Source organism: Cervus canadensis, chromosome 11 (assembly GCF_019320065.1).
Source record: "Cervus canadensis isolate Bull #8, Minnesota chromosome 11, ASM1932006v1, whole genome shotgun sequence".
Classification (NCBI taxonomy): domain Eukaryota; kingdom Metazoa; phylum Chordata; class Mammalia; order Artiodactyla; family Cervidae; genus Cervus; species Cervus canadensis.
The window spans coordinates 77,145,968-77,160,618 of NC_057396.1; the positions used below are offsets into that span (position 1 = coordinate 77,145,968).

Here is a 14,651-nt window from a genome sequence, read left to right on the forward strand (position 1 = left end):
TATTTGTCCTTGGCAATCCACAACCCCTCATTCTGGAAAGGAGGCTGGGCGGGAGGCAGGCATTAGGGACAAGGAGAATCCCACGTCCTTGTCTCTTTGAACCAGATTCAGTGGGTGAAGATCTGGGTCTATAAACAGGAGTCTCCCAAGCACAGAGCTCTTTCCACGTGGAGAGGAGGAAGCAGCCGGAGGGCCCGGCCCGCCGACCACGGTCTTTTCCCGGGGGGGACATCGGGCCCAGACGTGCCTCCCCAGGCCGGGCTGCTGGTCCCCCCTTTCTGTTGTCATCTCCTTCACCCTGAAACTTTCCCGAGGGCTGCTGAGTCTCCCTAGGCCTGACACCCACCGCGGGAGGGGCATCAGAGAGCCTGTAAGCAGAGAGCTCTGCACTTGGGGTGGCCTTTCCCCCTGTCTCTTTGTCCCTTCCCCCTTGACACCCTGACTTGTAAGGACCCTTCAGGAATTGCTGGTGATTTGGATGTGCACTCAGCCATGCTTTGCCTCGGAAAGGAGGGAGGGGACCCCGTGTTCTTTCCCTTTTCTCTAGAAGGCTCCGTTCACGTGCTCTGGTGGGGTTCCTGCTCCATCTCTTTCTCTCCTCTCTCTCTTTCTTCCTTTCTCTCTTGGCAAGAGGCCTCGTTCTGAAAGTGAAATCGTGTATTCAACCTCAGTGTAAAAAGCAGATGAAGGTGGAGCTCTGCAGGTGGAAGAGGGGATGCGGGCTTGACTCTCCCCACCCCGAATTCCCTGTGGGGTTTCTGAGGCGTCCCCGAGATCTCCTGGGGGTCCCCAGAGTCGCATTGGAAAGCTAAGCTCCTTACTTGGTGAGAAAACCGAGGCTTAGTGGGGACCAGCGCCGGCCTGAGGCCCCCACAGTGCCCTGTCCCAGCCCCGCTTTCAGCCAGAGGGTGGTGGCCACCTAGCACCTCCCAGGGGCTCCTCAGGCGGCAAACCTGCCAAGCAGGAGACGCGGGTTCGATCCCTGGGTCGGGAAGAGCCCCTGGAGAAGGCCGTGGCAACCCTCTCCAGTGTCCTTGCCTGAGAATCCCATGGACAGAGGAGCCCGGCGAGCTACGGTCCAGTCCACGGGGTGGCAGAGACGGACACGCCTGAGCGACTGAACTGACACGGGCTGCGGGTGGGAAACGATCCCCTGAGAGGAGCCGGTGATGGGGGCCCGCAGGCTGAGCCCACAGAGAAGGCGGCTGAGACGCGGTCAGGCGGGTAGTGGGATTGCATGTTGCGCTGAGTCCTGGGTCTGTGTCCCCCTCCCACTGTGTGCAGAGAGGGCGGCTCGGCCCTGCCGTCCTCAGGGGCTCGGGGGCCCGGGCGGGGGGCGAGGGGTGGGGGACGGAGGTGAGCCCCATGCGGCTGAGGCACGGCGTGTCTCCTGGCAGGCGAGGGGCAGGAGTCCGGGAAGAGGAAGCAGGTGGCGGGCGCGTGGTGCTGGCAGGCGTTCTCAGCTGTTGCAGCTGCTGTAACGTTCCTGTTGCCACACGCCTCGATAAAGATGCCCCGGTGCCCTTCAGGGCGGCGCACAGTCCCGCCGGCCGGAGATAAGGCGCATCACGTGCTTTGCTGGCCCTGGGGCTCCCGAGGCCCCAAGGCCCCTGTGAGAGCACCCCTGCGTCTGAAGGGAAGGACCCCCGCCCAGGATCGGGCGGATCTGTCCTCAGGGAAACCCCGATGCCACTGGCACGTGGCTCAGATGACCTGGGCCAATGGCCGCTTCCTGGAATTGTCTCATCTGGGCTGAACTTTGCTGCCATCGTTGTCATTTCTGGGGGCAGCTCGCTGCAGTGGGAAGAACTGTAGGAAAAACTTCCCCGTCCTGGGCAGATGGGAGTCCAGGAACCTGGATTCTATTCCCGGCTCTTCCCATAGCTCATGATTTGGTCTTGGGCTTTGGTTTACCCATCTCTTAAGTGAGAGAATTTGATGATAGAATCTGCAGGGTTACTTTCAGCTCTAACGTTCTGTATCTTTTTTTTTGTTCTTTCCTGTTTAAGAGTACTTAGATCCAGATGAAAGCTGTAGCGATGACTTTGCTAGATCTTGTGTATAGTTGCTTTACTGAGACGTTACCATGTACCAGTATCTTGGCCATCTGATGCAGACAGCTGACTCACTGGAAAAGTCCCTGATGTTGGGAAAGATTGAGGGCAGAAGGAGAAGAGGGCATCAGAGGATGCGATGGCTGGATGGCATCACTGATGCAGGGGACATGAACTGTGGGAGATGGTGAGGGACACAGAGGCCCGGCGTGCTGCCGTCCATGGGGTCACGAAGGGTCAGACACGACTGAGCGGCTGAACAACGGCCATGTGCTGTTCATCATGTGAGGACCTTAAAGCGATCGCCTTATTTAATCCTCACAAAAGCCCTGCTGGACACTGTTGCCCCTGTTTTGTAGGTAAGGAAATTGAGGCTCAGAGGTGTCGAGCCAAGTAAATCAATAGCCCCTGAGCCTCAGTGACTAGCATGGGGGGCTTTCCCAGGTGGCTCAGTGGTAAAGATGCCGAACCTGCAGGAGATGCGGGTTTGATCCCTGGGTGGGGAAGATCCCCTGGAGAAGGGCCTCGCAGCCCACTCCAGTGCTCTCGCCTGGAGAATCCCACGGACAGAGGAGCCTCGCGGGCTACAGTCCACGGGGTCACAGAGAATCAGACACGACTGCGCACGCACGCACGCCCAACGTGAGATGGAGTTGCTTGCAGACTGGCAGTCCTGCTGCTGCAGAGCTGACCTTGACTGAGACTTTATGTGAGCGCTTGCTGTCCGTTTAGACCGCACGTCCTTACGATTGGGTGGTGGGGAAGCAGACCCTCACTATGCGCTGCTGGGTGCCGTGTGAAGCTTCCCACGGGTGAGCTCTTCCAAACCTCTTAGTCACAGGCTGTGTGGTGTTATGACCACTTAGCAGTAGAAAAACTCAGAGCAGTCAGAGAACTTGTTGGAGGCCTCACCGCAGGTAAGTGAAATGACAGGCCTTGAATCGCAGCTGTGGGTGACCCAAGGCTTCCTTCTTCCCCCAGTTCGGGCATCGTCTCATTGGAGGTGCCTGCTCAAAGCCAGCAGGTGGGGAGTCCCTGTCCGAAGGCCAGGCCTCTCGTGCGTATCATGGCGGATGGCTCATGCCTGCCTCCACGCTCCAGGACATAGTTGTTCCCAGCTTCCAGAAACTTCTCTGAGTCCATCCATGATGCAGCCTCACCTCACTTCCTTAGTGCATTTGCCTGTTTGAATGAAACTGAGTGGGCACACTTGTGTGTCTATGTTTGAGTTACGTGTGTATTCACAAACCTGGGGTGTTTCCCCAGTGGGGGTCTCTGTAACACCTCCAAAAGAGGGACGTCTCAACAGGGGTGCACTGAATCGCCTTCCTGCAGGAAGGTCGGGTTCCTGTTTTCTAGCGAGGGTCTTGGAGGTCCTTCTTGGGAGATGGAGCCCCCTGGGGTCCGCTGAGAGGCCCAGGTATTGATGATAGTTGGTAAAAGCAGCATTTTATCTCAAGGTTTAGAAACTGCTGGGTGGATCCAGGCTGCCGGTCTCGGTGGGGGTTCTAAACTCAATCGATTCAGTTTTCCTTACCTCTCAGCATGTGGTGCGTGCCCGCTATACGTTTGGAATAGGTTAATTAACGACAAGTACTAGTCATTTCAGGGCTTCCCTGGTGGCTCAGCCGTAAAGAATCTGCCTGCAACGCAGGAGCCAACGGTTCGATCCCTGGGTTGGGCAGATCCCCCGGACAAGGAAATGGCAACCGGCTCCAGTATCCTTGCCTGGAGAATTCCATGGACAGAGGAGGCTGGTGGGCCAGTCTGTGGGGTTGCAAGAGTTGGACACAGCTTAGCGATTAAACCACTACCACCACAAGATGCTTTTGAACTGTGGTGTTGGAGAAGACTCTTGAGAGTCCCCTGGACTGCAAGGAGATCCAACCAGTCCATCCTGAAGGAGATCAGTCCTGGGTGTTCATTGGAAGGACTGATGCTGAAGCTGAAACTCCAATACTTTGGCCACCTCATGCGAAGAGTTGACTCATTGGAAAAGACCCTGATGTTGCGAGGGATTGGGGGCAGGAGGAGAAGGGGACGACAGAGGATGAGATGGTTGGATGGCATCACCGACTCGATGGGCATGAGTTTGAGTAAACTCCGGGAGTTGGTGATGGACAGGGAGACCTGGCATGCTGCGATTCATGGGGTCGCAAAGAGTCGGACATGACTGAGCGACTGAACTGAACTGAACCACAAGTCATTTCATTTCATTTTTTTTTCTCTTTGGCCTTGCCATGCGGCCTGCGAGGTCTTCTCTGACCAGGGACTGAACGCGTGCCCGCTGTGTTGGGAGCGCAGAGTCTTAACCCCTGGACCACCAGGGAAGTCCAAGTGTGAGTCATTTTAATTGCAAGTGACAGAAGCTTCTGGCTAAATGAGTGAAAAGCAGTATTGCAAGAGTGCTGTTGAAAGAAGACTGCGGAAGATCCGTAGAGCTTGCTCTGAGCCGAGGAGTGGCTTAGGGAAGGCGGAAATGAGGGTAGCATCTCTGTTGGGTGTTGCTAGAGGGCGATTTGGTTCTGTTCATTTCACAATTCAGAATCCTCAGGGAGCCCGCGTGGGGACTGATAACTTTTCCAGAATCATGTGGGGAAGGTGGAGGTTAGGTACCTTCCCAAAGGAAGGTGTTCTGGGCAGGCACACACTCCAAGTGTCCTCTCTAGGCAAATCCCAAGGCAGCCCTGACCCTCCGGGAGTTCAGGTCCGTGGGGAAGGATCGGTAGGGAAGGGGTGATTAATGGTGGGCGGGGTGGGACTGAAGGGGGTTTGCACAGGATGCACTGGGAGCTCAGGGAGGTTTTAAATTTTGCAGGAGGTGGGGATCAGGGAGACAGAGAAGTTTGTTTGGGATTGAATTTTAAAGGCTGAATGAAATTTTGCCAGCTGGACAAATGCGTTTCAGGAAGAAGTCCTCGGATGACAGTTTGGCGAGATGAAAGCATGGTGTGTCCAGAAACATTTTGGGGTTCCCAGCGCCTGGCCCAGAGGGGTTCCCAGCGCCTGGCCTAGAGACGCATCATGGAGTAGATAGACATGTATACCTACGGCAGATTGATGTAGAGGTTTGATGGAAAACAACAAAATTCCTTAAAACAATTATCCTTCAATTAAAAAAAGAAATGTGAGTGGGAGCCAGATCTTAGGGGGCCCGTGTGCTCTGTTAGGCTTTGGGACATTTTTTTTTCCCTTAGACCATTTTGGGGGCATTTCCCCCTTTTTTATTTTCCTTTTCTTGAGCACAAAATCTTAAAGAATACTGAAGGAGATGACAGTACCTGATCAAACAATATCTAAATACCTAATAGTATTTGACTGAACTCTTAAGGAATGAATTTGGTTTCAGGAAAGGGCCTGGGATTGGGAAGCATCCTACCTGGGCACAGGCCCACTAGGCTTTGGGAGTTTTAATCCTGGGAAGTGAACTCTCATGAGCTCAGTCCCAAGTGTCAGGAAGATGCTTGTGGGGCCAGAGCGGCGTCCTTGATGTTCACGTCCTTGCACGAAGCTGTGACCCTCGGGTTGCTGAAGGCTGCAGGCATGCCAGAGAACGAGGTGGGGGCGCTCGGCCTCTCTGCGGCCCCAGGGACTGCAGCCCACCAGGCTCCTCTGTTCACGGGCTTTTTCAGGCAGGAATGCTGGAATGGGTTTCTGTTTCCTCCTCCAGGGGATCTTCCCCACCCAGGAATTGGACCCGGGTCTCTTTCGTTGCAGGCAGACTCTTTACCCACCGAGCTCTTGGGGAAGCCCAAGATGAGGGGGTCGGCAGTCAAAGGCAGCGGCTCCCCAGAGGGCTGAGAGCCCCAGATTTCAGGGGAAGTTCTGGGAACTGCATCGGCCGTAGCCCATTCCCGGGATGGCAGCTGGGGAGGGAACGGGGGCCCTGGCAGCCTTGCCTCCCCATGGAGTCCTGTGTTGAGAGTGGCATGTCTTGTCTTAGGAGGCCCCAGGCCCCTGAAGTGGGTGGAGAAGCCGGTATCGAGGTTCACCCCCCTCGCCACCTCCACCCCGGGCAGCCCCTTCTCCCCCACGCCTGGAGATGGGGTGTTGTGTGCAGCGCAGCAGCCCGGCCCGGGGGGACGTCTGGGAAGAACGCAGAAGCCGCTCGGGCCCTTGGGCGGGTGGGAATGGGGGCGCTTCCTTTCGCTGCCACGTCATGGTCCTGCGGAGGTGGTTGAATGAGGTTCAGAAAGCTGGGGTCGCCGGGGTGCCGGAGGCGGCGGGGAGGGCTGCTTGTTTCCTGGGAACGCAGCTCTGACCGGGAGCGCTCCTGGTGCTGCTTTGTTTACAATAGGTAGTTGCTGAAAACAGGAAAAGGTTTGCTCCCACCGTGAGGCTTTGAAGCTGGTGCTTTGGAGGAATCGGGACTGTTCTAATGTGTGTCCCTGGTAGGGTAGGTCATGCACCTGAACATCGTGGAGAGCAGGTGAGAAACACGGGATCCAGACCCAAACGATGGGCTGGAATCTGCTCGTCTCCAACACTTTAGCTGTGTGATTTTGGCCAAGTTACTTAAATGTTTTAGGGTCTCCAACTGGAATAAGTTATAATAACAGCACCAATACCATCATTACCACCCCCCCCCCCAAAAAAACCATAATGTTTATTGAGTACTTACAGTATGCCAGGCACTGTCTGAAAGTGTTTTATATTCATCATCTCATTTATTTATGTATTTTTTATCTCATTTATTTTGTAAACAAACCTGTGATTTAACTGGTGTTATGATTAGCCCTTTATAGCTGAGGAAACCTGGACTCGATTGATTGACTGGTATTTTTCTTTTTTTTCTATTTAATTGAAAGGCAGTTATGTCTAACTCTTTGTGATCCCATGGACTGTACAGTCCATGGAATTCTCCAGACCAGAATATTTGAGCGGGTACCCTTTCCCTTCTCTAGGGGATCTTCCCAACCCAGGAATCGAACTGGGGTCTCTCGCACTGTGGGCAGATTCTTTCCCAGCTGAGCCACCAGGGAAGCCCAAGAAGACTGGAGTGGGCAACCGATCCCTTCTCCAGGGGATCTTCCCCACCCAGGAGTCGAACCGGGGTCTCCTGCATTGCAGGTGGATCCTTCACCAGCTGAGCTCCCTGTAGTTGAATTACAATGTTGCGTTAATTTCTGCTGCAGAGCGGCGATTCAGCTACACACATATACACATTTTTGGGGGTGAGCTAGGATTTAAGCTCAGAGTACATGAGAGGTTGTTACATCTCAGCGCTGTTCTGAGGTTTGAAGGTCACGTGTGTGAGACACGCACTGCAGATACAGTCCTGCCGCGTAGCGCGCGCTCGGCGCTCTTGGCTTTTCTGGGGGTCTTGGTCTCACCCTGTCCTTTTTGTCCCTCACAGAAGCAGCTGACGCAGGATGACGACGCCGACGAGGTCGAGATCGCTGTTGACAACACAGCTTTCATGGACGAGTTCTTCTCCGAGGTGGGTGCCCTTCCGCTGTGTTTCTTCTGAATGGACGTAAGGAGACACAGCTTCCTCAGGCAAGAATAAAGCCCGCAGGTCTTTCAGGGGCAGCAGAGGAAAGCGTTTTCCTGGGGTGGGGAGCCCGACTGAGAGGCTGCGAGGAGAGCCTCCTATTACTGGGTAGGACGTGGACTTCTAATCTTACTGAGAACCCAGCAGAAGGTACACTATATACATCAAAGAGATGCTGGTAAAGTCTTACGGTCATGATAACATTTTCATGATATCCTGTCTTGCCTACAGTACAGAAATTAGATAGAGAACTAACCCAGGGGACCCAGCCACGAATGTAAGAAAAAGAAAAAAAATGCATTTCATTGTCTTTTTAGGCCTGTAATTGGGATAGATCAGAATTGTTGTTACCAAAACTTCAGTCCCTTTGATTTAATTCTGGTAATAACTCACAAACCAAGAAACTGCCAGTTTAGGTTTTTTGAAATTCAGCAGAGGCAGAAATGGGTGGCCTGTGTGTACAGATTCACATGGTCTTCGAGATAGAGGGTCCTGCTGGAAGGTGCTGTGGAAGACGTGAGTGATGGAGAGCTTGGGTTTGCCTCAGCCCTGGGGACTCCCCCTGGCAGTCCGGTGGTTAAGACTTCACCTTCCAGCGCAGTGGAGGCGGGTTTGCTCTCCTGTCGGGGGGCACCTAAGATCCGACATGCCCCATGACTAAAAAACCAAAACATGAAACAGAAGCAGTATTGTAACAAATTCAATAAAGACTTTAAAAATGAATGACCCATGTAAAAAAAGAAACTCAGCTCTGTTCCTGACAGCTGCCGTTTTTATGAACATTCCTTCACAGGCTTGCTTGCTTTATCTGTACATTGAGACTGATAACATAATTCCCCAAAGGACTGTTAGGAGGATTAAACGGGTTCATGTTTCTGAAAGGTTCACAGAGCACCTGCCATACAGGTGTTTCAACAAGCCCGAATCAAACCGCGGCCGGTCCGGCCTGCGTCGCCACACTGCATTCTCCCCATTCAGGCTTCTCCTGCTGTGTCTGGAGAGGCGTCCCGCCGTCTCTGCAGGGCAGGTGTGGGTGTGGGGGAGCCTCCCCTCGCCCTTCTCCAAGTGGATCCGGGCCCCATGGCTCCTGCCACCCATCTGTGAGGGTCAGAGCGGGTTTCGGGGTGAGCCTGCGCGTGTGCGTGCCTGATTGGGAAGTTAGCCCGGACTGCACCCCACCCTTCCTGTGGGTGGGCCCGTCCCTTTGCTGGAGGAGTCATAACGAGATCAGACGGTGCTTGAGTTATTTATGAGTCCCGTGTTGCTCTAGGTGTGGACCCTGGAAGGAAAAGCTCTTTCAGTTCAGTGCTGGGGGTGGGCGTGAGGAGCTGGGTGACGTTGCTGCCGCTCATCGCCCTGCTCTTGCCTCGGAGAACCAGTTACATTGATTTCTTTCCTAAGATCAGGACTTTCTGCAGTAACGGGGTCCTCCCTTTTCTCTTAACCCAGTAGGAGGGGACCCGAGAGGTAGTGTTCCTTGGGTGGGCAGATGGGTGCGCCTTGGCTTCCACGACCTGGTCTGAGTCTTCCCTCAAGCCTTTAAATAGCAGCTGACCTTGGGCAAGTTCCTGAACCCAGCTGGGCTTTAATCCCTGCTCTGGAAATCAGGAACAGCAGAACTTACTTTCAAGCCTGGCCCGAGGATCCCTTGAGGTCACGTGAGGATCTTACATCTGGAAAGCATTATCTGGCGCCAGATGGAAGGTAGTTATTTTTGGAGACTTAACAAGGTCTCGGGGGGCTGCCGCTTTTCTTCTTGCTTTCTCTTTCTTAAATGCTTTTCTATCATTAAAAAAAAAAAAGGCCCCATCATATTTAAGGTGGAGAAGGGGACAGCATGCTTGGCTGGAAAGAGCATGATTCTTTTGGAGTTAATTCCTTATCTGCCGCTAATTGTGTGATCTTGGGCACGTGTCTTTTTTTTAAACATTTTATTTTGTATTGGGGTATAGCTAATTAATGGGCTTCCCTGGTGTCTCAGAGGGTCAAGAATCTGCCGGCAGTGCGGGAGACTTGTGTTCGATCCCTGGGTTGGGAAGATTTCCTGGAGAAGGGAATGGCAGCCCACTCCAGTATGCTTGCCTGCAGACTCTGTGAACAGAGGCTGCAGTCCACGGGGTCACAGAGTCGGGCACGGCTAAGTTTCACTTCACTTGCAGAGCTGATTGACAATGCCGTGATAGTTCTGGGTGAATAGCGAAGGGACTCAACCATACATAGACATGTAACCATTCTCCCCCAAACTCCACTCTGACCCAGGCCTCCACGTAACCCTGAGCGGACTTTTATGTGCCGCACGGTAGGTCCTTGTTGGTTATCATTTTAAATATGTACACCAGCGTATACACGACCATCCCAAACTCCCTACCTATCCCTCCCCCCATTCTTCCCCCGGCAACCATAAGCTCGTTCTCAAAGTCTGCGAATCTCTTTCTGTTTTGTGAGTAAATTCATTTGTATCATTTCCTCTTAGATTCCACATATAAGGGATGTCATACGATATTTCTCCTTCTTTGTCTAACTTACTTCACTCAGTATGACACTCTCTAGGTCTATCCATGTTGCTGCAAATGATTTCGTTCCTTTTCATGGCTGAGTAATATTCCATCGTATATATGTACCACACTTTTTTATCCATTCCTCTGTCGATGGATGTTTAGGTTGCTTCTATGTCTGGGCTATTGTAAACAATGCTGCTGTGAACACTGGGGTATATGTATCCTTTTGAATAGAGGAAATCCGTTACATTTCCTCATATAAATATGAATGTCCTATCATGTTTTTCTCTGGATGTATGTCCAGGAGTGGGATTGCAGGGTCATATGTAGCTCTGTTTTTAGTTTCTTAAGGAACTTCCATACTGTTTTCCATAATGGCTTTACCAATTTATATTCCCACCAACAGTGTAGGAGGGTTCCCTTCTCTCCACATCCTTTCCAGCATTTACTTGTGGATATTTTGGTGATAGCCATTCTGGCTGGTATGAGATGATATTTCATTGTAGTTTTGATTTCCATGTCTCTGGTCACTAGCGATGTTAAAGATCTCTGCATGTGCCTAGTTGGCCATCTGTCTGTCTTCTTTGGAGAAATGTCTGTTTAGATGCTCTATCGGGCACATGTCTTAACCTCTCTAAGTCTCTGTGGGTTTAGCTGTGAAATGGGGAGAAAAATATTCACCTGATAGATAAGTTGGGGGTGAAAGGAGCCAGCACTCAGAAAGTGCTCGCAAGGGACTGTGGTAAAGGTTAACGTCCTCCTTTCACATCTAATAGGGTGCAGAGAGGGTCCGTATTGGAGGCTCTGTCTCTGGGCAGAGACAGGAGGGAGCCGGTGCACGGGTCTTGGTCTGCGTCTCAGCTCTGCTCATGACCGTGGTGTAGCTTTGGAAAAGTGGTGTAACTGCTCTCAACCCCACTTTCCTCTAGAACAGGCCTAGCGGTATTGTTGTTGTTGAGTTACTAAGTCGTATCTGACTCTTTGTGACCCCAAGGACTGCAGCACGCCAACTCTTTTGTCCTCCACTATCTCTCCAAGCTTGCTCAGACTCATGTCTGATGAGTCGGTGATGCCATCCAACCATCGCATCCTCTGTCATCCCCTTCTCCTCCTGCCCTCAAGCTTTCCCAGCATCAGGGTCTTTTCCAATGAGTCAGCTCTTTGCATCAGGTGGCCAAAGTATTAGAGCTTCTGCATCAGTCCTTCCAATGAACACCCAGGACTGATTTCCTTTAGGATGGACTGGTTGGATCTCCTTGCAGTGCAAGGGACTCTGAAGAGTCTTCTCCAACACCACAGTTCAAAAGCATCAATTCTTCAGTGCTCAGCTTTCTTTGTAGTCCAACTCTCATATCTATACATGACTACTGAAAAAACCGTAGCTTTGACTAAACCAACCTATGTTGGCAAAGTAATGTTTCTGCTTTTTAATACGCTGTCTAGGTTGGTCATAGCTTTCCTTCCAAGGAGCAAGTATCTTCATGGCTGCAGTCACCATCCACAGTGATTTTGATTTTGTAATAACTTTGATTTGACTGTATAATAATCAAAGTTTTTTTTATTATACCTGCACAGCATGTGACCTACAGTAAGTTTGTCTTCAGTAAATTTAAGTTTTTTCACCATTCTGTTCCCCAGTATATTTGTTAATGTATATATGTATATATACTGGAGAAGGAAATGGCAACCCACTCCAGTATTCTTGCCTAGAGAATCCTGTGTATAGAGGAGCCTGGTGGGCTGCTGTCCATAGGGTCACACAGAGTCAGACACGACTGAAGTGACTTAGCATGCATGCATATGTATATATACATATATATATATCACAAAGTCTGCTTTGGAGAATGTGGTCTGGAAATATCCTGGAAGGTGGATTAAAGTGCATCCCAGATAATGGGGGTTTGGGGAAGTGAAAAGGTTTCCCTCTTTACGTGTCTGAGGAACACAGCCTGTACCTCCTGCAGGATGGAGCAGAGTGGATTGCCTGTGAATGTCCTCTCATGATAAAAGTACACAAGACTTTTATCTTTTGGACTTCTGGACTGCTTCCAGCAAGTAGGTCACCCCTGGTAATTTGCAAGGACTGACGGTGTGAATCACAGATGGTCAGAGAGGCATTTGCAAGGTGCAGGTGCAGTCACAAGACCAGGAGGTTTTCAAAATGTACTTTGCCCTGTGAAACTCCAGTGATTTCTCTCGCCTCCCAGTTATTACAGAAAGGAATTGACCCTTGGGTGTTGAGGCCTCACAGGCTGACTAAGCCAGGGTCTAGCAAGTGGTAAACCTTAGATTTTTGTCTGATTCGCAGTTGTCTGCATATTTCCCTTGGTCTTTTTCTTCACTGGCAGAGAGGATGAAGTTTTAGAGGAAACAGGACCTGCCTGAGAGATGGTGTCTGTTCTGATTGTATCTGCTTATGTAACAAATCAGTCTGCCAGTTAGGGGGGTGGAATAACCTTTCTGTAATACTGAGGGATTCTGTGGATTAGGAATTCAGGGTTCAGACAAGGGCCCAGTGGAGGTTTTTGTTTTTTTTCTTTGTGGCCCTGCTCTGTGATTTACGGGATCTCGGTTCCCTGAGCAGGGACTGAACCTGGGCCCCAGCAGTGAAAGCACTGAATCTTAACTGCCAGACCACCAGGGAACACCCAGAGGTGGGTTATTTTTGCTGCACAGTTTCTGGGGTCTTGACTAGCCAGAGTCTGGAATCTCAGAGATTTTTAACTCGGGCGTCTGGTGCCTAAAGGAGACACCAGGGTGTCTCAGAGGAGACCTGTATTTCACCTCTTTCTGTGGCTTGGGCTTCTCAGCACACTGGACTCAGGGTCTTTGGTTTGGTAGAGGCAGCTCGGGGCTCCAAGGCAGGCCCGGCGGCTGTGGAAGTCACACCGCCCATCATTTGTACTGTACGCTGTTGCCGAAGCAGTCATGAGCCTGCCTGATTCAAGAGAGGACTACACAGATGCCCCCTCTCAGTGAGGAGACGGAAGGGTTTGTGCCGTGACCACGGGGCCCATCACTGACTGTTTCCTTGGTCTGGCTGCGCTGGGTCTCAGCCGCAGCACGCAGAGCCCTTCACTGTGGTGCACGGGCCCTTCGTTACGGTGTGCGGGCTTCCCTCTCAGTACCTGTTGCACAACAGGCTGAGTTTCCTTGTGGCCTGTGGGATCTTAGTTCCCCAACCAGGGATCAAACCCATGTCCCCAGCACTGGAAGGCAGATCCTTAACCACTGGACCACCAGGGACCACCAATATATTTCAGAAAGTAACATACAATAAGTAGGCATTGAGGATGTATCGGCTGCAAATTTAGCATGGTGATTCAAGAAAGAAAAATGTTTGGATCGGTTCCCTCGGTCAACAGCATTTCTTGAGCACTCCTTGGAGAAAAGGTCTTTCCAGGGAGCCTTGGTTAGAGAAAAGAAGGCCTGTGATGTTTATCAGAGGTCGCTGAGCCGGTCTCATGGAATGGTGAGTGGATTCCACACCTCCACCTGACACGGGCTGGACACACATGGGCCTGGGAGAAGATGAGCGTGGTTCTTGCACCCTCACCTGGTCCGGGAGACGGGGTTGGATCTGAGAGATGCTGGGGTCAGACCTCGGTTTTGCCTCTTGCTGCCGTCACGGCCTTGACTGACATCCTCAGTCACGTCGCGCTGCAGTGCTCTCGTGCATAAGAAGGGGAGCGATGGGGCCGCCACAGCCGTCCGGGGAAGGGCCTTGTCTCTGGGACAGGTGTAGGTTAAGTCGGGTTTAGTTCTTAACGACATCGTTGTGCGGGGTGATGTCCGTCTCTTTAGAAGAACCTGAACACACAGACAAACAGCGCTTGGATATTTCGATTCGGCACTTAGGTTTCCTGCTCGCCCTGCCCTTCCCAGGCGTTGGCTACCTGGCAGATGCACAAAAGGGAGTGAACTGCGCGTGCCTGCGACCTGTGTGTCTGCTCCTGCCCTGCAAATAGGGGCATCTGTGCCCGTTTTTAGATTGCACTTATATGTGTAGACTTGGATTACCGTGATATGAATGGTTTGCCTTGGAAACGAACAGAGGTCATTCTGTCATTTCTGAGACTGCATCCAAGTACTGCATTTCGGACTCTTACTGACTGTGATGGCTACTCCATTTCTTCTGAGGGATTCCTGCCCACAGTAGTAGATATATAGTCATCTGAGTTAAATTCACCCATTCCAGTCCATCTTAGTTCACTGATTCCTAGAATGTCGACATTCACTCTTGCCATCTCCTGTTTGACCACTTCCAATTTGCCTAGATTCATGGACCTAACGTTCCAGGATCCTACGCAAAATTATTTTTTACAGCATCAGACTTTACTTCCATTACCAGTCACATCCACAACTGGGTGTTGTTTTTGCTTTGGCTCCATCTCTTCATTCTTCATGGAGCTATTTCTCCACTGATCTCCAGTAGCATATTGGCACCTCCCGACCTGGGGAGTTCATCTTTCAGTGTTCTGTCTTTTTGCCTTTTCATACTGTTCATGGGGTTCTCAAGGCAAGAATGCTGAGGTGGTTTGCTTTCCCTTCTCCACATTTTGTTAGAACTCTTCACCATGTCTCGTCCGTCTTCCGTGGCCTTAC

At 51.6% G+C, this 14,651-nt stretch overlaps 1 protein-coding gene across 3 annotated transcripts in view; it reads left to right on the forward strand.

Moving 5' to 3' along the window:
* Window positions 1–14,651, forward strand: part of STX3 (syntaxin 3) — a 42,079-nt gene that overhangs the window by 10,879 nt on the left and 16,549 nt on the right. For all 3 annotated transcript variants that reach the window (XM_043481389.1, XM_043481391.1, XM_043481390.1), the window contains exon 2: window positions 7,411–7,494. In XM_043481389.1, coding sequence (XP_043337324.1) covers window positions 7,411–7,494 — 84 coding nt within the window. The remainder of the gene's footprint in view (window positions 1–7,410; window positions 7,495–14,651) is intronic.